At 39.6% G+C, this 27,832-nt stretch overlaps 1 protein-coding gene across 5 annotated transcripts in view; it reads right to left on the bottom strand.

The window, feature by feature from the left end:
* Positions 1–26,678, bottom strand: part of LOC127442838 (microtubule-associated protein 4-like) — a 76,112-nt gene extending 49,434 nt beyond the window's left edge. For 2 of the 5 annotated variants that reach the window (XM_051701060.1, XM_051701061.1), the window contains exons 1-5: positions 26,386–26,678; positions 12,484–12,667; positions 4,248–4,358; positions 4,008–4,118; positions 1,285–2,292 (exon numbers count right to left, since the gene is read on the bottom strand). In XM_051701060.1, coding sequence (XP_051557020.1) covers positions 1,285–2,292; positions 4,008–4,118; positions 4,248–4,358; positions 12,484–12,664 — 1,411 coding nt within the window. In that variant the 5' untranslated portion in view covers positions 12,665–12,667; positions 26,386–26,678. Of the gene's footprint in view, positions 1–1,284; positions 2,293–4,007; positions 4,119–4,247; positions 4,359–12,483; positions 12,668–14,984; positions 15,027–26,385 lie in introns of all 5 variants that reach the window. The other 3 variants (XM_051701059.1, XM_051701058.1, XM_051701063.1) reach the window with 3 other exon arrangements.
* Positions 26,679–27,832: the final 1,154 nt, after the last annotated feature.

Raw genomic sequence — 27,832 nt, 5'->3', positions numbered from 1 at the left:
TCCATACTCTAAACCCCACACCTAAACCTAACTGACAGTGTCATGAAAGCAACTGTGAGGTGAATAAAAAAGAAATCCTTACCTAAACCCCACACCTAAACATAACAGATAGTGTCATGAAAGCAAATGTGAGGTGAAGAAAACAGATATCCATACTCTAAACCCCACACCTAAACCTACCCGATAGTGTCATGAAAGCAAATGTGAGGTGAAGAAAACAGATATCCATACTCTAAACCCCACACCTAAACCTACCCGATAGTGTCATGAAAACAAATGTGAGGTGAAGAAAACAGACATCCTTACCTTAAACCCCACACCTAAACCTAACTGACAGCGTCATGAAAGCAACAGTGAGGTGAAGAAAACAGTCTTCCTTACCCTAAACCCCACACCTAAACCTAATTAACAGTGTCATGAAAGCAACTGTGAGGTGAAGAAAACAGACATCCTTACCCTAAATCCCACACCTAAACCTAACCATCATTTCGTGGCATTTCTATGACACTTTCAGCTCACGTGTCGACTCTCATGCTTTGCTTAACTTGTACCCCAGTCTTCCGCATTCAAAATCCAATGATCTATAGCTCTACAGCTCAGTTGAGCTACTGCACAAATTAGTCATATTGGAATAAGCTTGAAAATGTAGTTGGTAATGTTGTAATGCAAGCATTAAAATGTATCAACTTTTAAATCATACATTATAGTAAAAGTGTTTAGATGTCATAAGATAGCTTTGTGTGAGTAACAGCAAAAAATAAGTGTTAATGAACTGTTAATCTGCATTTTTACTCTTGATATGTGTGAAGGTGAATAAAACTCGTTGTTGCACCTCTAGTGTTTATTTTACCAGAAATCTGCTGCAATATGTAGAACGAGGCATAACGAGTATATGTAGAAGTAAAACTAATTTAGCAAAAATGAAGTTATGGTAAAGTAATTCTATGAGACCAGGTTGCATTTATTTCAGCTTTCATAATTGGATATTATGCCAAAACTGTTTTGAGCAGTTGCAAATACATTGCAGATACCGAAAACAATAGTCTGTGCTTCCCCACTTTTGAAAAGCACTGGCCGCCACTGGAGGGAGGGAGGGAATGAAGGATAGAAAGAATGACAGAGAAAGAGAGGAAGAAAGAGAGAAAGAAAGAAAGAATGAAAGAGTAATTAGTGTCTCGCTACAGGATTATTTGCTACAGAGATAAGAGCTAAGCAGAAGAGGGCCCACTTCATCGAGCCATGCATTATGTAAATCATCTCCATACATACTTCAATTTCACCAACCTTCCAGTAGGGGGGGCTGTGCCAGTGGGGGCTTCTTCTGCTCTGTGAGTGAAGGGACGAAAGGTGGAGCATCGGGGTTAAAGCTCACTGCAGTGTTGGGGGGGATAGCTGGGGAGGAGTGACTAACAGCTGATTTGCTCTGGGAGGCAGGACTTTCTATACCAATGGTCAGTGGGCCAGGGGTTGGATAGGGAGCAAGCTCTGGGGCAGTGGTGTGTGGGAGAGGGGTTTTAACTGGTGTGCTCTGGGATGGTGGGCTTGCATCTGGGGTCTGTACCTGCAGCACTGAGTCAAGGAATAAGACAGTCTGTGTTGGACTAAGGACTTGGGTTGACTTAGGATCAGTCGAGTGAGTATGATCATTCTCTGAGACCATGGGTAATTGATCTGAGGGGTGAATACCAGGCAGTGCCAGCTTAGATTTGTCACCTACATCATCCTTAGATGATTTGTCCATATCAAACATATACCTCTCCATCTTGAAAGTTGAGTCAGGGTAATTAGACAATAAGGAGGTTGCCTGACCGGTTGGTTGGGGTCTGCATGCCTGTGTGTCTCTGAGGTGCAGAAAATCACATGTGAATGTGGGCGGTGCACTCCCCTGATCTATGCTAACATTAGACTGAGTCTTGGAATCACCCAAATTAGGGCTGCTGAAGTCCACGTCCATTATGGTTAAAGGATTCGGTTGAGAGGACCCAGATATATTGCTACTATCTGCAGGAGCGCCCCATTCATCAGGAAGCATCTTCCTGCTCTTACTCTTCCTTGCCTTGATGCGTCCTCCCCCTTTTTCCTGGATCTCGCTTTCCCAGAACTCTTCATTATTGATGGGAGGTGAGGGCCAGCCATGGTTGGAGCTTTCTGATGGAGACTCTTCAGACTCTGGGGAACCAAGGCTGTCCAGAAGGTCATACATTTCATCCCTATTCTTGCATTTATTCTTTTTCCTCTTCTGCTGCTTCCCAGTTCCTTCCTCAATGGACTTTTCCTCCCCAGATGCTGCATCTTGAGAACCCAAGAGATAAGAAAGACTCTGTTCTGCCTTGTTGGGGGCATGGGACTGCTCTGTAGAGAGCATATCCTCACCTGTCTGACGGTTTCCCCAATCTTCTTTGTGTACAGAGAGGAAGTTGTTTTGCCAAACAAATCATCTGAACAACAAACCTTGTGCATCATCTCCAACTCATAACAACTAATGAGAGAGCCCAAAGACACATTAGATCAGCTACCTGTGAACCACTGATCAATTGCATCATATGGTACGTTAGACCAGGAAATTATATGAAGACCATTTCACTATGAATAGAAAAAAATGGCTGTTCAATTCCTTGTATTTATGTATGCTGCATCCCAAAAAAGCCTATCACTACTGTTCTCTAAATAGGTACTAAATATAATATAACAGACCTGAGTGTTTCATGCTCATACTTACTGCAAAAGGCCGTTAAATGGCCGTGATAGATTAAACAGAGGCTAAGAGAGAATGTGCTGAGACTAGGATGTGCTCAATTGAGTGCACATCAAGTGGAAGTCCAAATGGCCAATGAACTCATGGAGAAATAACAGGCAGACTCAGGGATGACAGAGGCAAATCACAAAGAGAGGAGTACAAAGAAAAGCCGCAGAGAAGCATTACATTACATGCAATAACCAGTTCAGGTCCCTGCACAAAAGACAAAAAAGTTCAAAAAAATAAAATAAAACCCAGCAAACGGTCTTAGGCTGGTTTAAGCTAACAAGTTTTTTAAAGCATAACTAGATGAAGAACAAAAGTGATTTCTGGACCAAACCAAATTGTGCTTTTTTATTTAACATGCCTGTCCACATCCAGTAAGATGTTTGAATTCTCAAATGGTTATAAACAGACAATTGGAGGAAGTGCCAGTGGCAGCAGCATCTACACTTCAGATATGAGGTCTAAAATATAAAACAGCTTTATAAACTTCACCCAGTCTCTTGGCCAGAAGGCACATTACTCTTCTAGTTTCATGGCCACCTCAAAAAGTACTATTACAGAGAGGTGGAGGATGAATCTTTAAATAATCTTTTAATCTTTCCACCATAATGCACCCTTGAAGTTTCAGAAAGGCCTCAGGTCAGTCTGAGTTCTAAAGGACCATCAGTGAATAATAACAACTGTCTGTGATGTGGCCATGCATTTTGCTATCATGTAAATTGGACAACTGATTTGGATAAAACTAAAAATATATAATGGCTAAGAAGAGGGGAACTATTCTGAGAAAAGGTCTAGGATAATTTTTCTGTAGATGCCACATGGTTTAATAATTTTTATCTAATACAGTCACCTTCAGACATTATAAAATGTGACAAAAGTTTCCAAAAGTGTCCAAATAGTTCTTGGGCCACTATATAGTCATGAACTGATAAAAACAACCCTATCTTTCAGGTTTAACCCTTCATAGCATTCAATCCCACAGTTGGCAGCCCAACTTTTGCTGATCAGATTAGTAAAACCTCAGTAAAGTAGTAAAGTCTCATAATCAATGGTAATGTGAAGAGCATGAAAAATATGAAACACTTCTATAATGACAAGTTATTGATGAAGCATCTGTGCCAGAATTGTGGAATGACATAAAAACTAATTATAGATTATAGAAACATTCAGAATCATAACGTGTTTTAAATACATATGTATATTTAATGTCTGTCTTAACTGTTCTAGCCTGCAGTGAGGTGCCTTAAGTGGGGATAGACTTTACCTGCAGAATTTTCCTGGCCGATACGAGGACTTTTTTCACTTGGATTAGCAGTTATCTGGGAGGGTTTGGGTGGTTCCAACTGGAGATGATTTCCAATCATTGATGCTGGGCCTTAAATTAGAAAGGTTGGGACTAAGGTCTAATACAAGATTAAATTCTTACATTTTATCATTAAATTCTATTAAATCATATTATATCCTAACATGGGTCAACATAGCCTGACATATGCAATGATCCCACCTGATTGAAAGTCATTCTTGTAGACATATTGTCCAGGTTGACTGGGACGAATCTCTCCCTGAGGGTCCTGACGTTGACCCCCAGTAAGGTCTCCAGACATGAAGCCAGACCCTTAGAGAAGCAAAGGAAGACATATTGACACTGCTTGGTAAACTTTAGAAACACAAACTTTTGCAGTAGAATCTTAAAACTAAAGAGCCAGGAGATTGTGTAGGAAACTGCCCATCTTATAAGCTTTGTAACATCCAGGTAATTTGCTAAATGCTAGCTGTAAGCTATAAACCAGCTGAGAAAATGTCTAAAAACCTGCTGAGATTTGAGCTAAACTTAATGGTACTACATCTGGCAGCATTTTACTATTTTATTTCCATACATTTCTGAGCATAATGATGTTTTAAATATTATTATCCTACAGTCAGTTCTGTGGCGTTACTGTAACACATGTAGCATTCAAAACAACCACATAGTCATTTTAGCAAACCTGTGAAGCAGCATGTGGAATCATAAAATATCATAATACAATCATGTACTTTTTACTTAAAGCTGAAGTATGTAATTTCTGCGACACTAACGCCACTGAATGAAATTATAAAAATAAACAATGTTTTCAAAACAGCCTTGTGATTTCACCACTCATCTGCCGTTTGTTGAACTAACAAATAGTCCCACCCCCAGCTAACACCATTTGTTGTGTAATGTTGTTGAGGTAGGTCTAAACGGGTCACTCAAAGCAAACACAGGAATTTTTATAGTGCCACAGAGACACTGTTTACAGTTTTCGAGAAAATCAACCTCACTTATATTTGTCTCTACATATTAAGCTGAGATAGAAGAAAGTATTTTAACACTGAAAAAGTTACATACTTTAGCTTTAATAACACCACAGATGAGATGGGTAACACAACAGACTCCATAAAAATGAACTTACATAGATTTAACAACAAATATGGGCGCTAACAGACCTACCAGGTGCTTAAACTACTTAAAATCTGTTTGAAATGAGCTATGATCTATTGAGGAATTTTGAAGAATTGAAGAATTTTACAATGTATATTACAATTTCTAAGTGATCAAGATAATGATTAAACAATGCCTTCAGCGTTTTCTTAATTATTATAATTTTGGCCCCCCAAAAGTCCTATGAAATTTAAATGTATGTGGTTAAATGATCAATGTACTCCAAAAGTGTGGCAGAGGACATTTTACATGATCTGTTGTCATTACAAAGCTATTTTATAATATTTTTGTTATATTGCTTAATTTTAAGATAACTATTAAAACATCACCATAACTGTTTTGATAGTAATAGTATGTTTTTATTTCATTCATGAAATGTGGAATTGCTCAGACGTGGTTTGCAATTACAACACTTGGCATAGAATAACATATCTGTGGACATGAGGAGTAACTGCATTGCAGTGAGATGAGCACTCTTCATTAGCAGCTAAATGCACATGATAACATGATTCTGTCATGTGTTATGTCCTGTAAACATGCAACTTGAAATCTGATAGACTATGTCCCTTGTCAAAGACAGTGGTAAGGGGCATCCCTGAAAATAGGCCTACTCCCAGCCATTCTAATATTCAGCTGTTATGAGAAGGGCCACTGGAGATGAGTGATGCTAAGAAGATGGGACAGGCTGAGACTGCATGCCTGTAACCATAGTTACACAACCAGCTGAGGCTGCTTTAGGTTTCCTCGGCAAAGCACTCTGTCAGCGTCAAGATCAACTGAAGTGAAAAACCAGCATTGAACCAGCATTAGCTAAGATACCAGCCTTGGATTAATGATTGTGCTCTCACAGGTCTTGGCTGTACCAGCTCCATTCAATTATCCTCTCCTTGAAACGGGATAGATATACATGTGTTGTGAGTCATGCTGTGTCTGTCGGCTGCCTTATGCTATATTAGCAGAGATACTCTGGGAATCTGTTGGCCAGGCTTTTGTGTTTTGTGTCGATAAGGATGGCTTCAAGGAGATTTCAGCGTGGTTTGTGTGTTTATGCTTCAAATAGCATGTTTTCAGTCATCTTTCTGAAATGTTTTAGGGTGCTTGTGGCGTACAACTAAACATGAGCAGAGCAATGGTCAACTACATTAACCTTGTGTGACCCCACATACACATCTGTGGACATTGTATTTTGGCTTCGCTATACTCAAAGCATAATTTAATTACAATGAAACCGACTGATCTCAGTTCAGAAGAATCTGTGCTCTCAGTAAAGGGTTAAAAGTTTGACGCACCGAGTCATGTGACAAAACAACATGGCGCCGATCACAGCAGAGTTTGTCTTTAGGAGAAATGGCAACAAAACTACATCTGGTGAGAAACCTATTAAGTTTTTACATTGAAACCTGTTTAAGTCAAAAGATTAGAGTCTCTAGTTTCATCCAATATGCTATTTTTTTAATTTTTATTTGAGCAATTTATCGGGAACTGCCTCGCTGCTAAACACAATTTATACTAATGTGTACTTTAGCTCATGTTTTCCTTAGCAATGTTTACTGTGCATTATCACATAGATAATCAATGGATTCATCCAATGCTGAAAATGGTTGCTTTCAGAGGCTTTATATGGAGGATGAAAATAAGGTGCATTTCAAACTGTTCTGAGATCAGAGCAGACAGACAGCACACTGGAGGTTAAGTCATTCACTAAATAGGGAGCAAGGGAGCATCATAGCTTTCCTATGCAGCTAAGTGCATTCACATAGACATGAGACAATGGTAATCAGTACACAGATTCAGAATTTATAATGCATACATTTATTTTAACATGGTTGGCAGTGACTGGATGATGCCGGCCATTACTTTAAATCAGAATTATTTATGCTAATTTCTGATGTAATGTCTGTAATGTCTCAAAAACATGAATAACCACCACTCCTGAAAACATCATAAACAATTTGATTAAAATCTGACTTTTTATAGTTTGGGATTTAAAATTTTCACAACTTTGTCCTGCTGTCCACATACACTATATTGCCAAAAGTATTCGCTCATCTGCCTTTAGACACATATGAACTTAAGTGACATCCCATTCTTAATCCATAGGGTTTACTATGACGTCGGCCCACCCTTTGTAGCTATAACAGCTTCAACTATTCTGGGAAGATTTTCCACAAGGTTTAGGAGTGTGTTTATGGGAATTTTTGACCCTTCTTCCAGAAGCGCATTTGTGAGGTCAGACACTGATGTTGGACGAGAAGGCCTGGCTCGCAGTCTTCGCTCTAATTCATCCCAAAGGTGCTCTATCGGGTTGAGGTCAGGACTCTGTACAGGCCAGTCAAGTTCTTCCACACCAAACTTGCTCATCCATGTCTTTATGGACCTTGCTTTGTGCACTGGTGCGCAGTCATGTTGGAACAGGAAGGGGCCATCCCCAAACTGTTCCCACATAGTTGGGAGCATGGAATTGTCCAAAATCTCTTGGTATGCTGAAGCATTCAGAGTTCCTTTCACTGGAACTAAGGGGCCAAGCCCAGCTCCTGAAAAACAACCCCACACCATAATCCCTCCTCCACCAAACTTCACAGTTGGCACAATGCAGTCAGACAAGTACCGTTCTCCTGGCAACCGCCAAACCCAGACTCATCCATCAGATTGCCAGATGGAGAAGCGTGATTCGTCACTCCAGAGAACGCGTCTCCACTGCTCTAGAGTCCAGTGGCGGCCTGCTTTACACCACTGCATCCGACGCTTTGCATTGCACTTGGTGATGTATGGCTTGGATGCAGCTGCTTGGCCATGGAAACCCATTCCATGAAGCTCTCTACGCACTGTTCTTGAGCTAATCTGAAGGCCATATGAACTTTGGAGGTCTGTAGCGATTGACTCTGCAGAAAGTTGGCGACCTCTGCGCACTATGCGCCTCAGCATCCGCTGACCCTGCTCTGTCATTTTACGTGGCCTACCACTTCGTGGCTGAGTTCCCAATCACTTCCACTTTGTTATAATACCACTGACAGTTGACTGTGGAATATTTAGTAGCGAGGAAATTTCACGACTGGACTTGTTGCACAGGTGGCATCCTATCACAGTACCATGCTGGAATTCACTGAGCTCCTGAGAGCGGCCCATTCTTTCACAAATGTTTGTAGAAGCAGTCTGCATGCCTAGGTGCTTCATTTTATACACCTGTGGCCATGGAAGTGATTGGAACACCTGAATTCAATTATTTGGATGGGTGAGCAAATATTTTGGCAATATAGTGTATGTTGACATACATTTTTAGGAAAACTATTTGGTCTAGAATTTATTATTATTATTATTATTATTATTTTGCATGTTTATTAGGTGTTACTAGTTACAAAGCAAAAAGGGAAATGAAAAAAAATGCACACAGCAGTCACGCTCAGGTCTCAGGAGTTTAAAAAGCCCCCAAAATGGAAGCTGGAACTAAAATAGTAACTTATGTCCCAGACGAGAGGCACTTAAGTTTCAGACTGCTAAGTCATTCTGGGGTAAAGAGCCTCCTGTATGCAATTGTGGGGGAAACAATGATGAACATCCCATTTAGCACAGAATCTGCTGTTATATAATGTCTGTACAGTGAGTACCAAAAGTCAAAGAGCTAGAGTATCTCTAACATACAATATGGTGGAAAAAAAGAAACACAAACTTGAAAGTTGTACTAATGATTTTACAGCTTAAAGCTGAAGTATGTAACTTTTTCGGTGTTTAAATACTCTCTCGTATCCCAGCTCAATATGCAGAGACAACAATAAGTAAGCCATTCATAGGTTCATTTTCTGTAACACTGTCTCTGTGGCACGATAACATTTCCTCTGTTTTTTTAATTGACCCATCTATACAACCACAGTAACAATGGCATGAGTTGGGGGCGGGACTATCTGTTTGTTCGATCAGTGGCAGAAAGGGGGCCTATTCAAAAAGCTGTTTTGAAAACAATGTTTATTTTTGCAATTCCATTTGGTGGCGCTACCCAAATAGCACATGTACATCTCCGATATGTCTGTTTTAGATCTTTTCATCTGGAAAGAATCACAATCTAATTAAAATCTGATAAACATCTTAAAAAGATCACATTTACAAACATTCTAAATCATAAACATCTCAAAGACATCTGCTGAATGTCTTATTGACATCAGAGACATACTTATTGGCATACGTCTTATAGACATATTGCAGAGGAGCAAACAACGTAATAAAATTCATCTTCAAGATGTAAACACACATCAAATAGACATCTGATGTACAGGTGCTGCCAGGGTAGTGGCACGGAAATTACATACTTCAGCTTTAATTCTCCTGTTTAACCATATTTGTTTAACCTACAATAACCAATTTGTTCTTATTTGTGCTGGCACATTTGTCATGTGTTAAAATAATAATATATTTAACAATCTTATGGAAATATTATTAAAATTACTTGAATTAAAGCACACTGCGATAATACACAAAATTATAAAACATTCCATTTATGGCTATCCATTCACTAAATCATGTTTAAATTGCAACAATTTAGTTAATACAAGCTATTCTTCTTATTTTTGTATATTTGAGCAGTAATGCAATCTAACAACTAGAGAGGGTGATATTTTTGCATATTCAGACTACTTTAAGAGATGTAAGACATTTATAAAAAGGCAATAAAATTAGCAACAAATCTGCTTAAATTAACCCTCCCAGAGATCTCTACCCAAACAATTATTTTAAAGAGGAGCATTATTGTAGAATATTTTTGCTAAAAAACTGAATGGTAACCAATGCAATATTTGTTATAGCAGTATGTTGACTGACGTTTTATTTATTTTATAGGTAACGCTTTACAATAAGGTTCCTTTTGTTAACATTAGTTAATGCATTAGGTATCATGAATAAACAATGAACAATACATTTTTTACATAATTTATTAATCTTTGTTAATGTTAGTTAATAAAAATACAATTGTTCATTGTTAGTTAATGTTAGTTAATAGTGTATTAACTAATGTTAACAAATACAACTTTGGATTTTAAAAATGTATTACTATATGATGAAATTAACATTAACTAAAATTAATACATGGTTAATAAGTATTGTTCATTGTTAGTTAATGTTAACTTATGTTGTTAACTAATGTTAACTAATGGAACATTATTGTAAAGTCTTACCATTTTATAACTATGTTCCTACTGACAAAATGGAAATGAAATACATGAAACTGAAGTATTCTAACACAACAACACTAACAACCTTAAATGAATAACAAGTTCATGTAATACCAGTACAATGCAGATTAACTTGTTTGCCCTTGGTGTCTGCAACACGCAACCATCTGAAAAGGAAGGTCATGTAAGAGCAGAGGACAAAAGAGCCTTAAAAATTCCATATAAGTTTATATAAAAGTTGTCATGATATTAAGTATGACATGAATTAATATATATGACATTGAAGTACAGTACATGTGTAATATTATTATCTTTCTCAGTTGCTGCACGGCCAATGAACAGCATAGTTATTGATTAATCATCTTTACATGTACTTTGTCCTTTGGAAATGAACCTCCAACAGCTTGTGAACAGACAACTTACAATTTCCATAAATCTTTATTGCTTTGTCAATAACAGAGCTTCATTTTCACACTGAAAGACTAAATAAAGTGTGGCAGGAAAAATATATTCCATGCCTACTAGCTTGCATTAATGTTTTATGAATGCTGCCAAATGAACACGTTTAACCCTTTATAGTAACTATTGTTCACTGGCATTTAAGTTTCATTGAGCCAAACAATCATGGAATGAGAAGCTAAAATATAGGTTTCTATAGTACAATTAATATATCGTATGCTGTGACCTTATCACACTGAGAGTGCTAATCTTACAGTAACATCAAATAAAAAGGATATTTCTCTCTCACTTAATGGATTAATAAATGGAGAGAGAAACTTAATCTCACACATAAGGATCTTTGGACAGAAGCTATTAAAAGTATCTGTCACATCAGCTATAGACATATCTACTGAGACCAGCATCCACACAAACACACAATGCTGCATATACAGTGCTTCCTGTAGTTATTGATGTCTAAGCATTCTGTCAGGCACAAGCCCTTTATAATGCTGGAAAGGTCAACATTGCTGCATCTTCTCATACATGATGAGAACATAACAGAAAACACACTCCTATGATTAACATAGGTTAAAAAGAAATAGAGAGGTGGAGCAGAGAGAAATACATAACAAACACTGCATTGATTTCCCAGAACTAGTGACCCAATCCCAGAAAGTGAAAGAAAAGAAATCTGTGGAAATTCAGCTACCTAAAGCTATTTCCAAGTCTTTATGTTACCTACTGAAATAGTTTGCTGCCTGCTGTATTATCAATAACTAACTTCAAGAAAAGCACCACTCTTAAACAATAACAAATAACATATTTTTCCTCCCAGAATTTCTACTTGTAAAGTTGTGTTCCTTTAGTTTAAGTAACAGCAGTGCCTAGACACTATTAGCACCCTCATGCAAACCAAGTGCTTAAACTGTAAAAAAGTGCATAATAAACCACCACATTTGAGAATAAACCATGGTGATGGTTAAAACCCAAGAGGAAGGCTGTCTGCCTGTCTGTGGCTTAAGTTCAGAGTTCACATGCAACGATTCTTGGCAGAAGACGGCATAGTTTTAGGCAGTTGGCAGAGCTAAAAGAAATCTTGGGGAAATTCTTAGATTTAATCAGAGATGTTGCCAACCAGGATCAGGCTTAAGTCCCAGACAAACAAACTAAAAAGTAAACAAAAATACATCTGAATACCAATGAGAGTTTTCCCAGTAGAAACCAACATTGACAGAATGTTACAAAAGAGAAAGAGATTCAATTATGGTTTATGCCATGTGCCATTTTATTGGCAGACAGGAAAAAAAGGAAAATACACAAATAATTATCAACAAATAACATCTAGGCCTACTAAAATCAGATTAAAATCCAGTGCAGAAGGGAGACAGTAAATTACAAAAGTTACTGTGGGCGAGCTGTTCCAGAAAATTGTCCTGTCTGCCTTTAGCCTATTGGGCCTCATGTTGGGCCATGACCCAATATAACACACATGCATCAGACAGCAAACATGTACAACAGAAAATGAGCAGTAAACAAATATGCTTACCTGATATATTTGACACTGTTTTATGATCATATAACAGCGCTTCAATTTCTGAATAATTTTCAAGAATGTTTTATGAATTGTCATTTTTGGGTGATCGGTCTCTTTAGGACCTTCAGATGTAGAATATACGTACCTTCCCTCTTCCCATCCATGCCATCCAGAAGGGGGTAGTATTTTGTCTTCCCAACAGTCTCGTCCACTTTATCATCAAAGCTCTGTGCCTCCAACCCGGCCACAAAATCCCTCTTCAGCAGGTTGTCCTGGTTCACTTTAGGTGCCCCATCTGTAAAGGCATCACGTAAACTAAAATCCATCCTCTGTAGAAAAAAGTAAGGCGGGATCAGTCAAAACAAAGCAGGCTTGGACCAAGGGGCTAAGTCACTTCTGGTAGATGCAGTGACTAACCCATTCTGGGTGCAAAAAGCATATTTCAGCATTGATGGCCATTCAAATGTAGCCTTTTATTAAGCAATTTTTTATTTTTTTTTTGCCAGCTCAGCAACAGCCATTGAGATGAATTGGAATGCTGATAGATACAGTAGCTGGACCTACTCAGTGGCTGTGGGCTTGGACCCAATTAAAAAGTAATGCAGCTGAAAGGGCATGTAAATTATCTTCTGTAGCTAGAAGTCTTGCTCTAAATCCTCCTACAATAAAACATAAATTAGCTTTTTTTTTTTTTTTTTATTCCCCTACATCTAAAATAAAGTTAATTTATTACAATTCAGATTATCTTCAAATCAGTAACTGATGGCATGCTCAGAGGGATCATAAACTTAAGATTAGAGAAAAGCTCACAATACTTTTGTGAAGTCAAGACATTCTGACTGTAGCTGCTGGGATGAAAGGGGGGAATGATTCTAGGGGCCCAAAGGTGCATGGGGGCCCACAACAATTCCAGTAGCATAGACATAAGGGGTCCAGAGCAATATACAGTCAGGGGGCCCAGAATCCTTTGCTTCAGCCTTGTCTAGCCCAGTCTAAATGATAACAGCTAAATTAGAGCAGCTTGAGTGACTGTTCCTCCTCATGGTGGTTTGTCTCCCTCCAGGCCTAGTGGCTCATAATGTAAATATAAGCAGGGGGCTGCACCAGATGTTCAGACCTAGACAAATCTGATCACGTGACACCCTCCTTACTTTAGTCGTCTGTGCTATGCACCATACATTAAGATCAGCAGCAGCTAGATACACTATATTGCCAAAAGTATTCGCTCATCTACCTTTAGACGCATATGAACTTAAGTGACATCCCATTCTTAATCCATAGGGTTTAATATGATGTCGGCCCACCCTTTGCAGCTATAACAGCTTCAACTCTTCTGGGAAGGCTTTCCACAAGGTTTAGGAGTGTGTTTATGGGAATTTTTGACCATTCTTCCAGAAGCGCATTTGTGAGGTCAGACACTGATGTTGGACGAGAAGGCCTGGCTTGCAGTCTTCACTCTAATTCATCCCAAAGGTGCTCTATCGTGTTGAGGTCAGGACTCTGTGCAGGCCAGTCAAGTTCTTCCACACCAAACTCGCTCATCCATGTCTTTATGGACCTTGCTTTGTGCACTGGTGTGCAGTCATGTTGGAACAGGAAGGGGCCATCCCCAAACTGTTCCCACAAAGTTGGGAGCATGGAATTGTCCAAAATCTCTTGGGATGCTGAAGCATTCAGAGTTCCTTTCACTGGAACTAAGGGGCCAAGCCCAGCTCCTGAAAAACAACCCCACACCATAATCCCCCCTCCACCAAACTTCACAGTTGGCACAATGCAGTCAGACAAGTACCGTTCTCCTGGCAACCGCCAAACCCAGACTCGTCCATCAGATTACCAGATGGAGAAGCGTGATTCGTCACTCCAGAGAACGCGTCTCCACTGCTCTAGAGTCCAGTGGCGGCGTGCTTTACACCACTGCATCCGACGCTTTGCATTGCACTTGGTGATGTATGGCTTGGATGCAGCTGCTCGGCCATGGAAACCCATTCCATGAAGCTCTCTACGCACTGTTCTTGAGCTAATCTGAAGGCCACACGAACTTTGGAGGTCTGTAGCGATTGACTCTGCAGAAAGTTGGCAACCTCTGCGCACTATGCGCCTCAGCATCCGCTGACCCCGCTCTGTCATTTTACGTGGCCTACCACTTCGTGGCTGAGTTGCTGTCATTCCCAATCGCTTCCACTTTGTTATAATACCACTGACAGTTGACTGTGGAATATTTAGTAGCGAGGAAATTTCACGACTGGACTTGTTGCACAGGTGGCATCCTATCACAGTACCACGCTGGAATTCACTGAGCTCCTGAGAGCGGCCCATTCTTTCACAAATGTTTGTAGAAGCAGTCTGCATGCCTAGGTGCTTCATTTTATACACCTGTGGCCATGGAAGTGATTGGAACACCTGAATTCAATTATTTGGATGGGTGAGCAAATACTTTTGGCAATATAGTGTATGTTGCCATTTTAAAGGATGTGAATGAATGCCAGATTTACAGCTCTCACACTACTGCGCCTGAGTTGTACTTTAACTATATCCTTGGGTTAAATAGATGATTGTCTTCCTCTTTAAAGCACAAGTGATATTATATGCTTCCCTATTAAACACCGATGTGACAGAGCACAATTGTGTATAAGCGGGTATACAAACCTGCTTCAGGTGTCACATAAACCTCCATCCCTGAGCTGCAGCCTGTGAGAATACAATCACACATATCAGCTACACTCAGCACCAGCTAATATATGAGCTTCAAAACGAGCTATTTAAAGAGAGAGTTCCACAAAAGATGAAACATCTGTCAACATTTACTCACTCTCATATTCTTTTTTTTTCTTCTTCCCTTTTCTCCCCAATTTGTTATGCCCAATTCCCAATGCGCTCTAAGTCCTCGTGGTGGTGTAGTGATTTGCTTCAATCCGGGTGGTGGAGGACGAATCTCAGTTGCCTCTGTGTCTGAGACCGTCAATCCGCCCATCTTATCACGTGGCTTGTTGAGCACGTTACCACAGAGACATAGATTATATTTTTATAGCGTTTAAACAGAGACCATATGATGATGTATGGTTTATGACAAAATAACACCAATGGAGGAGGTTTCACGCTATTCTCCACGGCATCCACGCACATCTCACCACACAGCCCACCGAGAGCGAGAACCACATTATAGCAACCACGAGGAGGTTACCCCATATGACTCTACCCTCCCTAGCAACCAGGTCAATTTGGTTGCTTAGGAGACATGGCTGGAGTCACTCATCATGCCCTGGATTCGAACTCACGACGACAGGTGTGGTAGTCAGCGTCTTTACTCGCTAAGCTACCCAGGCGTGTTTTTGTTTAGTTTTATTCTGAGTTACTTTGTTCATCTTTTGTTTTTCATTAAAGCCGCATTTAGATCCTCATTCCTTATCTGCCTCGTCACAATAACTTTCCTTCTTCCATGGAAAACATAAGGAGATGTTAGGCAGAATGTTAGGCCTCAGTCACCATTCACTTTTGATTATGTTGAAGAAAGATGCAATGAAATGTGAAAGGTGACTGAGACTAACATACAGCCCAACCATCTCCTTTTGTTTTCAACGGAAGAAAGAAAGTCACATGGGTTCATGCGGGTGAGTAAATTATAAATAATTAAAGAATAAAGTAAAGAATTTTTTAATGAATGAAGAATGAGTGAACTATCCAGTCCATTTTGAAGCCAGGTGCTTCACCTCCGTGAAGTTTGCACCCCATATAATTAAATCATTAGCAAATCTATACTATTCGTTTGTGCTGCGCTTGTGCTGATTTGTGCCGCAAAAATGAACGTTTGTGCTGGTTTGGTGTTTGAGATATTAGACATACTTTTTTTGGCTGTGTGACATCACTCTCCACCCCATGTGGTCCAAATCACTTCAAACCGGTGTTGTTTGTTTTTGCTCGATTTGTGACGTTAAAAGAAACACTGTAAATATTTCCCTTCCTTAGATATAGCAAGAAACGTTTTGGGAGCAGTGACGTCACTCTCCACTCCATGTGGTCTAAATCGCTCCAAACAGGTGTCATTGGTTTGTGCTCGGCTTGTGCTGATCTGTGCTGTTAAAATTAATCTGGTATCTATTTCCCTTCCTTAGAAATAACAGCTTGTATTTGGGAGCAGTGATGTCACTCTCCACCCCATGAAGTCCAAATCGCTCCAAACTGATGCCATTCATTTGTGCTCAGTTTGTGCCATTAAAAGAAACACGGTAACTATTTATCTTCCTTAGATATAGTATGAAACTTTTCGGAAGCAGTGACGTCACTCCAACTCGCTCCGAACCGGTGTCGTTTGTTTGTGCTCCATTTGTAAAAGAAACATCATAACATGTTCCTTTCTTTGTATTTAATGAGATAGCTTTTGGGAGCCATGAAATCGTGCAGGCTAAATCCTATGTCAATCACTCTCACCTGTCTTCATTGTTTGTTCTCGTTTCTGGTTTGTGCCATGTTTGTTATCGTTACAATATTCATTTTTGGGCAAAGAATTCATTTTTCAGCCCATCAAACTCAAACATATCTCTCTTTCTCTGTCAGGAAATATCAGATCTGGTCTGTTATTTAAACCAGGGATGAAAACTACTCACCTTTCAGCTAAAGTCACCTTTTCTGAAGCTAATTTGCCCAAATTGTTTGGTAAAATTTATAAATTGTACTTAATCTTTTTTTTTTTTTTATCCCCTTTTCTCCCAATTTGGAATGCCCAATTCCCACTACTTAGTAGGTCCTCGTGGTGGCACGGTTACTCACCTCAATCTAGGTGGCGGAGGACAAGTCTCAGTTGCCTCCGCTTCTGAGACTGTCAATCCACGCATCTTATCACGTGGCTCGTTGTGCATGGCACCGCAGAGACTCCGCATGTGGAACCTGATCATCAGGTTCCTTAGAGGCACCAGGAGGTTGAATCCTCCTAGGCCGCACCTCATTCCCTCATGGGACCTCTCTGTGGTCCTGCCCCTTTCAAGCCCTTAGAGTCAGTTGAGCTGAAAGCCCTCTTCATGAAGATGGCCCTCCTGACTGTGTTCACCTCCATCAAGAGGGTTGGGGACCTGCAAGCATTCTCTGTCTGCGATATGTGCCTAGAGTTCTGACCGGCGTACTCTCATGTGATCCTGAGACCCCGGCCGGGCTATGTGCCCAAGGTTCCCACTACCCCCTTTAAAGATCACATGGTGAACCTACAAGTGCTGCCCCGGGAGGAGGCAGACCCAGCCTTGTCGTTGCTGTGTCCGGTACACGTTTTGCCTATCTATTTGGAACAAACGGAGAGCTTTAGACGATCTGAGCAGCTCTTTGTCTGTTTCGGGGGACAGCAAAAGGGGAATACTGTCTCCAAACAGAGGATTGCCCACTGGATTGTGGACACCATCGCATTGGCATACCAGGCCCAGGGTGCGCCATCCCCTCTGGGACTACGAGCTCACTCAACTAGGAGCGTAGCCTCCTCCTGGACCCTGGCCAACGGCACCTCTCTAACAGACATCTGTAGAGCAGTAGGCTGGGCAACACCCAATACCTTCGCGAGGTTCTACAATCTCTGGGTTGAGCTGGTTTTGTCCCGTGTGTTGTCAGGTATGAACAGGTAAGTGGTGGGACAACTGGCCAGGTGTACCACTGGCACACATGCGCCTTTCCTCTTCCCCAGGGGAAGACGTACGCTCTTTCATCCACGTGAGTTCCCAGGATCGATGAACCCTGGATTCCTCCCTCAGCACCTGCTGTAAGCCAATTTGGTAGAGGAATACGACACAAGGCCCAGTGCTTGTGTCAGTATGCCCTGTTCAGGTCAGCCCCTGTACTGGGATAGGTGCCCCATATGCGTTGGTTCCATGTCGGTAACCCCATATGACGTAATCTTCCACGGTACGGTCTCCCTGACGGTAGACCCGTGTCTCCCCTTAGGCAGAGTTCCCATCTCTGGGTAGGACCAACCACGGGGACTTCTCCACATGCGACATTGCCGACAAGACTCGGTAAGACCATGTGACGTATTTCCACACAATTACCTCCCCTGTCGTAACCCCCATTGCCTGATGGAGGGAACGAGACGTTGTGTCCCTCCTGCCACAACACTGAACTACCCGCTGTGATGGCCGGGACTCTGTCTTGGCTCCTCAGCACAAACCTGAATGAGTGGTTGCACACCAGCTCCTTTTATACCCATATGTCCAGGTGAGTGGCATGCAAATTCCACTCGCCAATTTTCATTGGCCTTTTCTAAAACATCAGAGATGTTTGGGGCTCCCAAGAGTGACCCCTAGTGTCACTACATCGACACAACATCTCGTTCCTTCCATCAGGGAACGGGGGTACGACAGTAACCTAGACGTTTTGCTCTTTTGTGGCGCTGCGTGTAATTTTAGTGCAACAAACGCATTCCAGCATGTGAACGGCACCTAACGTGTTTTCAAACAAATATTTTGAATATTATCTACCATATTGGCTTATGCAATTACACAAAACTGTCAAAGCAAGTCGTGCCAGCTTCTAGCTAAATTGAAACGAATAAAAGCAAATTCAGAGCTGAATGTGGCTGTTTACTAGTGAAAACAAATTCTGAATAATTAACCTTTATAAACATGATGTATAGCTTTGTTCAGCAATGTCACATATAGCCTATAAACAAATCATAATTTGCAGCACAAACACGGACAATTTAAAAAAAAAAAAAATTTGTTTTTTGCATTTGGAGTTTGATGTGGTGAAAAATCAAATCTTTGCCCAAAAATGAATGCTTCAACGATACCAAACACAGCACAAACCAGAAGCGAGCACAAACGATGAAGACAGGTGAGAGTGATTGATATGGGGTTTAGCCTGCACGATTTCATGGCTCCAAAAATCTTGTTTAATACAAAGAAATTAACATGTTATGATGTTTCTTTTAACAGCACAAATCGAGCACAAACGAACAGCATTGGTTTGGAGCGATTTGGACCACATGGGGTGGAAACTGACATCACACTGCCCAAAAAAAAGTCTAATATCTCAAACACCAAACCAGCACAAATAAACATTTTTGCGGCACAAATCAGCAAAAATGCAGCACAAACGAATGGTATAGATTTGGTAATGATTTAATTATATGGGGTGCCAACTTCACGGAGGTCACAGACCTTTATATTTTACCTTCACGTACAAACAATGTCATATACAAAGTATTGTACATATACACAGTGTCAGTGAGAGAGATTTAAGAAGGGTAAGACAGAAAGGGAGAGAAAAAGAAAAGGGTTGAGGTGGGGGGGGGGACTCCAGTGGTAAAATCCATATCTTCAGAAGCGATATGATAGGTGTGGGTAAGAAACGGTTCAACATTCAAGTCCTTTTTTACTATAAATTCTCCTCCCTGCCCAACAGGTAAGAATGCGAATCGTCAAAACAAAAGAAGAATGTCAAAGTGGAGTATTTATAGTAAAAAAGGACTTAAATGTTGATCCATTTTTCACCCACACCTATCATATCGTTTCTGAAGACATGGATGTAACCACTGGAGTCTTATGGATTACTTTTATGCTGCCTTTATGTGCTTTTTGGACCTTCAAAGTTCTAGCCACCATTCACTTGCATTGTCAAGGTAAAACATAACTGTATGTCAACTTTTTTTTATTTTTATAAAAAAATCCCCCTTTTTTAAATAGCAAAGCTTCAATCAACTATGCACAAGCAAAAAGGTTAAGTTATTTAACAGAACAAAAAACACTCAAGTTGCAGGGACTCCTCCATGTTCTTCACTCCTGCTTTAACTGGATAAGCAGTACAACTGAAAAGAGGGATATTTGTTCTTCCACCTTTGTAGAGCAAACAAAGCCTGTTACAATGAATCAAAGAAGAAAGAAAGAAATGAGATATTCTTTTAGTTATAAGACATAGGCTACTATAAGGTGTGTGTGGTCGAAGACAGGGAAACAGTAGTTTTACTTCTCTGTCCTTCTATAATTCATGAATTTGCAATATCAGAGAAATTATTAAATTATTATATATATTATATTATTATATCTCCATAGCAGTTTTTATCAATCCATTATAGACATTAATATGATTATGCAAGTCTGTACAAAGCTAAACATGGGATTAAAAACTACTGGTCTAAAAGCTACCCTAAATCCATCTCTTCCCCAAATCTCTCTCTCTCTCTCTCTCTCTTTCACTTTATATCCACAGCTTTGTCTTTGCATTTCCACTCTCCTCTCCCCATCTTTCCCATCCCCATACATGTATATGGATGTAAAGTATAATTCTGTTGATATCCTGATGGATGGTATGAGGCTCAGCTACTCCAAAAACATAAGGGATTAGAGCAAGAACTGAATTCACTCAGTCCCTGGCTGCAGACATCACAACATCAGCCCTAAAACACTTACTGTAATCAGCTGACACTGTACACACAATCACATACAGCAACTCATAGATGCAAATAGCATTAGGCAATAATAACATAAACAAAATATACAGCACAACGAATGCGACCACTCATAGAAAATGAATAAAAAGGTGAAATAATAAATAAGTCAATTATTTCTATTCGACCAAAATGGAAATGCATAAATAGCAAGTCTACAGTCCATTTTTATTTTTGTAAGCATCTCCAAGGTAACCAAGATATGCTATTCCCTAACATTGTTTTTTGTGACACTAACGTCCCTGTTCTCTATGTTATTTCTATGGCTCTATGATCAAGTAAAGCAGGAAGTTCTGCACTTGTGCAAAGCACCAAAATCCAACAAAGATGAATGAGAAACATGTTAAAAAAATCTCAATATATCACACTTTCTAGTCACAATTATAGAATTGCAATATTTTTGTATTATGGCCCAGCTATATTGATATCCTGTAATATCGTATTGCCAGGTCCCTCCTGATTCCCACCCTTAGTCAGCAACAATGTTTCTTTAACATCCCATCTAGTTACATATAACATCCCATTTTGTTACATTCCCCAAACAGAATGATAAGTTGAACATATGGGCAAATGGCCTGAATTTCCCACCATGGTCTGGAAAAAACAAACAAAAAAACAAATGGGGTCATTGCTTTCAAGTGTTATTCAAAGCATTTATTTAAAAGTAAGGAAGAAAAAGACCAAATTCTAGTAATTTCAGAGAGAATAAAACATGTCATATGGCAGGTCATATGGTCCTGTCTCCTAAGGCTTACTCATCAGACAGTGGCATTAGAGACACATGTAGATTCCTGCTCTTTCACTGCTCAAGCACTGACACAGTCTTGCTTTGATTCAGCAGTTTTTCTCTGTGCTTTGCATGATGCTACCAGCCTTGGCACATAGTGGCATCTCTCTCTGTTTTGTAGAGTACACTCTTAATCACTTCGGTCTTCTATTTGAATCAAGGGCAGGCCATAATCTTTTTGCATGTGTGATTGTGCATATGCACAATGTCTTTTACTTTGCAATATATTGCAATGTGATATCAACAAGCAGTATTGCATAAAATGTAATTCAAATATATCTAAATTAAGATATTGCAGCACACATACCAATAACCAGGATGCCTTTGAAAATTTACTACACTATAAAGCAGGGATCACAAAAGGACATGAAACAAAAGTGAATCAGTTTAAATGTATTATCCAGTAAACCAAACGCATCTTTGTAAATGTTGCTTAAGCCAAATGGTATAAATTAAACACACTGTAAAAAAATGTGTCATTTTAATGGTAAAAGACTGTAAAAATGCTGCAGAAAAACAAAAACATTAATTGATTGCTGAGTATTAAGAGTAAAATATACAGTAAAAATTTTAATATATTTTAAGACACAGTAATTTTTACAATAAAATTTGTAAAAATGAAATTTTTAGATATAAAAAGTATGATTTTCCTGTATAATTAATGGTAAAAATATACATTGTTTAACAAGAGAGTATCTGTACTTTTTACAGTAAATTATTGTTAAAATTACAGTAAAACACAATATGTACATTGGGGTGTTCTGTTTTATATTTAATGTAGTTTAGTTAATGTTTACTGCATAATTCTAATTTCACATGTGTTACCCTGATGGTGTTTAGTGTTTGTGTGAGTGCAACTGAGCACTGTCTCTACATGTTTATTGGTCATTGCTCCTGAAAGGCCACTATTGGTGAACTTCATGTCATCATGTGCTCTTCTGTAATTTTTACTCATCAATTAACAATATCTTATAAAAGTAAAAAGCACATTTTTACAGTTTCAGAAGGTTAATATCAAGTTTATGATGTTTTTTTACTGTAAATTTAACAGAATAGTTTTTTTTTTTTTTTTTTTTTTACAGTGCCAGCATGGTCATGTAAATTATATCAGATTTAAATTGTAAAATTTACAGATTGTTCTGTAAAGTTGTTTACATTTTTACTGTATTTTTTACATAATTATTCTGGCAACCACAGCTGCCATTTTCTTTTTTCTTTTGTAAAAACAACAGGATTTTTTTTTTTACAGTGCAAAGTCAAACACATAGAAGCACACTCTGTCCTCGCTTGGTTTAAAGGAAAATGGAGAGAGTTTTTTTTTTTTTGTTCAGCAGGGATCGGGCTGGCATTTGTGTTGCTGTGTAAATGCTGTATTCCAAACATTCCTGTATGAATGCACACAGAACGAGGGATGAGGGTCTGACTCAATGTGCTCCATTGTGCCAAAGCCACTGAGCATGCGGTTACGGGCTGCCATTCATTCATTGTGACAGGGTTTATGTCTCTGCTTAACAGACACTCTCTGTCTGTCACTTAGTTATTCAGAGTAAAAAGGCACCCCCAAATAAGGCACCTTTAAATGTCAAATTGCAGATTGAAGTTGCATTGTTATCCAGTTAACCTTATTCCACTGGATCCAATAAAAAAAAAAAATTTCTTTTTGTAGCAAATAATCAGTTGTTCTTATGGAAGAAAATCTGGTCAAATTGACAAGACAGCATTCTTCACAAGCTGTGATCTTTTATATTTCTTACCCAAATATTGTAATACTTTAAAATATGCTTTGCAACACTACAGTACATAGAGCTGTTTAGCTTACATCATGTTCTAAAATGGGAAGCATGTATGACGGGATGCAAGGCATTACACCAGGCCGGCAGGCCCTGACCTGACACCACAGAATCACGCAGGTCAAGCAAACAGCACACCATCTTCCTAAACTTCCCATTCCCACTGGCATATGACACAGGTGGTTTACCCCAGTTCAGTTCTATAAATTCAAAGGTTTAATAATATTACTGAATGGTAAAGCTGCCTTTTTAAAAACCAAGACACTGTAGGTGTACATCTGTTCTGCTCTTATTTTACATGACCTTCCCAACATTTATATAGCACTTTTCTAGGCACTCAAAGGCTTTACATAGTATAGGGGGAATCTCCTCAACAACCACCAGTGTGCAGCATCCACCTGGATGATGCGACATCAGCCATAGTGCACCAGTACACTCACCACACACCAGCTATTGATGGAGAAGAGAGTAGAGTGATGTAGCCAATTCAGGGATGGGGATTATTAGGAGGCCATGATAGATAAGGGCCAATGACCAATGGGGGGAATCTGGCCAGGACACCAGGGTTACACCCCAACTCTTTACAAGAAGTGCCCTGGGATTTTTAATGACCACAGAGAGTCAGGACCTCAGTTTCACATCTCATCCAAAGGACAGCGCTTTTTTACAGTATAGTGTCCCCGTCACTATACTGGAGCATTAGCACCCACACAGACCACGGGGTGAGCACCCCCTGCTGGCCTCCCTAATACCCAAGAGGTCTCCCATCCAGGTACTGGCCAGGCTCAACCCTGTTTAGCTTCAGTGGGTAACCAGGCAAGAGCCACAGGGTGATATGGCTGCTGGTGCAAAACATTTCTGTAAACACACTTAAAGGAATAGTTCACCCAAACATGAAAATTCTCTCATCATTTACTCACCCTCATGCCATCCCAGAAGTGTATGAATTTATTTCTTCTGCTGAACACAAACAAATACTTTTAGAGAAATATCTCAGCTCAGTAGGTCCATACAATGCAAGTGAATGGTGGCCAGATATTTGAAGGTCCAAAAAGCAAATAAAGGCACCATAAAAGTAATCCATATAACTCCAGTGGTTAAATCTATATCTTCAGAAGCGATATGATAGGTGTGGTGAGAAACAGTTCAACATTCAGCCCAACAGGTAAGAATGCGAATCGCCAAAATAAAAGAAGAATGTGAAAGTGGAGTAGTTATAGTAAAAAAAGGACTTAAATGTGGATCCGTTTCTCACCCACACCTATCATATCGCTTCTGAAGACATGGATTTAACCACTGGAGTCATATGGATTACTTTTATGCTGCCTTTGTGCTTTTTGGACCTTCAAAGTTCTAGCCACCATTCACTTGCATTGTATGGACCTGCAGAGCTGAGATATTCTTCTAAAAGTATTTGTTTGTTTTCATCTGAGATGACATGAGGGTACAGAAATTATGAGAGAATTTTCATTTTTGGGTGAACTATCCCTTTAAGGTATCAAGACAAGGTAAAACCTATAACTGTGTCAACTAATATATATATATATATATATATATATATATATAAATCCCCTTTTTGTATATAGCAAAGCTTCAATCAACTATGCACAAGCAAAAAGGATAAGTTATTTAACAGAACAAATAAGACTCAAGTTGCAGGGACTCCTCCATTTTCTTCACTCCTGCTTTAACTGGATAAGCAGTACAACTGAAAAGAGGGATATTTGTTCCTCCACCTTTGTAGAGCAAACAAAGCCTGTTACAATGAATCAAAGAAGAAAGAAAGAAATGAGCTATAACTAAATAAAGAATAAGACATAGGCTACTATAAGGGGTGTGTGGTCAAAGACAGGGAAACAGTAGTTTTTCTTCTCTGTCCTTCTATAATTCATGAATTTGGAATATCAGAGAAATTATAGTTATGTTTCATAACACAAATGAACACCTCTTGCATATTCCAGTCTTCCATACTGTACATGACCCATTATGCGTCGGTTTCGGATCGAGTGTGTCATTTCAAATGAGTTTTACAGTATGACGCATGTCCATGTGGCATGTATAAGAAGTGCACTGCATAGTCGAGAACACGATAACAGAAGACACGTTTGCACAAATGAGAACAATGCGTGCTGCCTCATCTTTAAAATCCCATCTAGCGACAATATACGCAGTAGACAATTTCGTTGTCATTTATCGCTTATTTCATTCTCCTTTTCATTGAGGACCTCTAGAAAGCTCCGTTGATTCTAATGGCAGCATTCTACAGGAGTATGTCTAAAATGCTTTACAAAGGGGCGTTCACACCGAGCACATATTTGTGTCCGTCTGCACTCTTTTTTGCCTAGACGGACGTCTTTCACCGTTGTTTTTTCAGAGACTCACGCAGGAGTGCCGCATTTTTAGACAGAAAGAACGTCAACTTTTGAAAGCGCGTGCGATCTGTCGTATGCGTTGCACTACGTCAAGCTTTTTAGCGCAATAACGCGTTCGGTCTGAACGGCCCCCGACGTGCCCTTTAGAAGCTTCTGAAAATCTAAAGGGAACCTCGCATGATTTTATAATCCCACTATACCCACAATGTCCAAGTGTCTTGCAGACTGGTTTCTGAAGCAATATGTGGCACTACTGAATTTATGTAACAATAGTAGGCTACATTTCTATTCAGGTTTGCTCGCATTGTGTTAAAAGCGCTGCGGCGGACACCTGTCCAGAGCATCTCCTCCAAAATACGGCAGAGCCTAAACAAAGAGAAATCTCTGCAGATCGACACATTTGTGAGCGAGCGTTTGGAAACGGATAAGAGACAGTGACTGTCATTTGTTACCGCGTAATCGCATCGCATGTGGAGTTTGAGTGTGCAGAACAATAACTAACGCCTGTCAAGCAGGGACTACGACTGTATCAATACCACACTGACTCTGAAGCGTGCATAACACGCCGATTTCTTAATAATTTCTGTCTTCATTATGCCTAAGCTTTTGAACGTACATCGCTGTATTTCCTAATTTGCGCTGTGCAATTTTAGCGTTAATCGCAATGTCAACGTGCACTTACCCGTTGTTGTTGTTTTTAAAATTCAGTGCTCTGTAGTTTTGGCCGATGTGCAGTCAGATCCGCCCTCTCACGTACAGTGCGCCCCTGTGATCGCAGGACAACGCCCGCCCTTATTTCTCTCGACCAATCACAATTCAGGAATATTGTACCCGTTCTCTTTGACCCGCTGGTTTCGGCACTAATGCTGTTCTTGGTTCCCCTGACTTGAGCATCCGCCGCTTCATGGATGTGTCAAATCTAGTATTGATGGACAGCAAATAGACACAGTGAGAATATTGGTGGCAGATGAGAGACAGTGATTTACGCCAATCAACAGCAACACAGAAGCCTACGTACTTTCAACAGTACCACTCCAGCATTCATCCCGGATCCACTTGGGCATCAGACCAGTTGACTATATATGTACAGGACACTCACTGAGCACTTTATTAGGAACACCTGTACACCTACTTATTCATGCGATTATCTAATCAGCCAATCGTGTGGCAGCAGTGCAATGCATAAAATCATCAACCATCAGAATGGGGAAAAAATGTGATTGCAGTCATTTTGATCGTGACATGATTGTTGGTGCCAGACGGGCTGGTTTGAGTATTTCTGTAACTGCTGATCTCCTGAGATTTTCACACACCTCACAATAGTGCCAAAAACAAAAGATATCCAGTAAGCGGCAGTTCTGTAGACAGAAATGCCTTGTTGATGAGAGAGGTCAACAGAGAATGGCTGGACTAGTTTGAGCTGACAGAAAAGCTACGGTAAATCAGATAACCACTCTTGTTAAGAATGTACAGAATAGCATCTCAGAATGCACAATATGTCGAACCTTGAGGCGGATGGGCTATAAAAGCAGACACTATAGACACTAGGATGATAGTGTTTTTAATAAAGTTCTCAGTGAGTATATATATATATATGAGATCCTTATAGTTACTTTTATAGTTATTATAAAGTCCCCAGTCCTTTTTTATGAAAACTCAAGATTCTAATTTGAAAATGTCCTAAATGTAACCCGTACATTTTTTAAATTATGCACAAATCCTTAAAAATATAGGCTGCAAGTGTAAAAATTGTAAAAAATAATAAAATAATAAAAAAAATTCCACCATGCTGTGAGGGATGGATTTCCTCTATTGTGTTGTTTTTCTATTGTTCTTCTGGAGTATGATTAAGGAACATTGTGGTAGTTTAAATTGTTAATATAAAATCTAACAATAGGCTCAGAGCAGCACTCACTTTGTGAGTAGGTGTATCTCTTTCTGCTGCTTTCTCTACTGAACCTGTGTTTCCTTTTAAGAGCTTCACATAAATAAACAGGAATGTCCTTTCTTTGTATACTGGTTGTATAGAAATTGTGCTCTACCATTGACAGACAGATAGGATTGGTCTCAGGCAAACTCTGCACACCATTTTTTGTGTATATTTTTGCTGATGTATTTTTTAAGAAGTT

The sequence above is a fragment of the Myxocyprinus asiaticus genome, chromosome 6 (genome assembly GCF_019703515.2).
Source record: "Myxocyprinus asiaticus isolate MX2 ecotype Aquarium Trade chromosome 6, UBuf_Myxa_2, whole genome shotgun sequence".
NCBI lineage: Eukaryota > Metazoa > Chordata > Actinopteri > Cypriniformes > Catostomidae > Myxocyprinus > Myxocyprinus asiaticus.
Note: the sequence above shows the minus strand (reverse complement) of the source record. Positions and strands in the feature narration are given on the sequence as shown.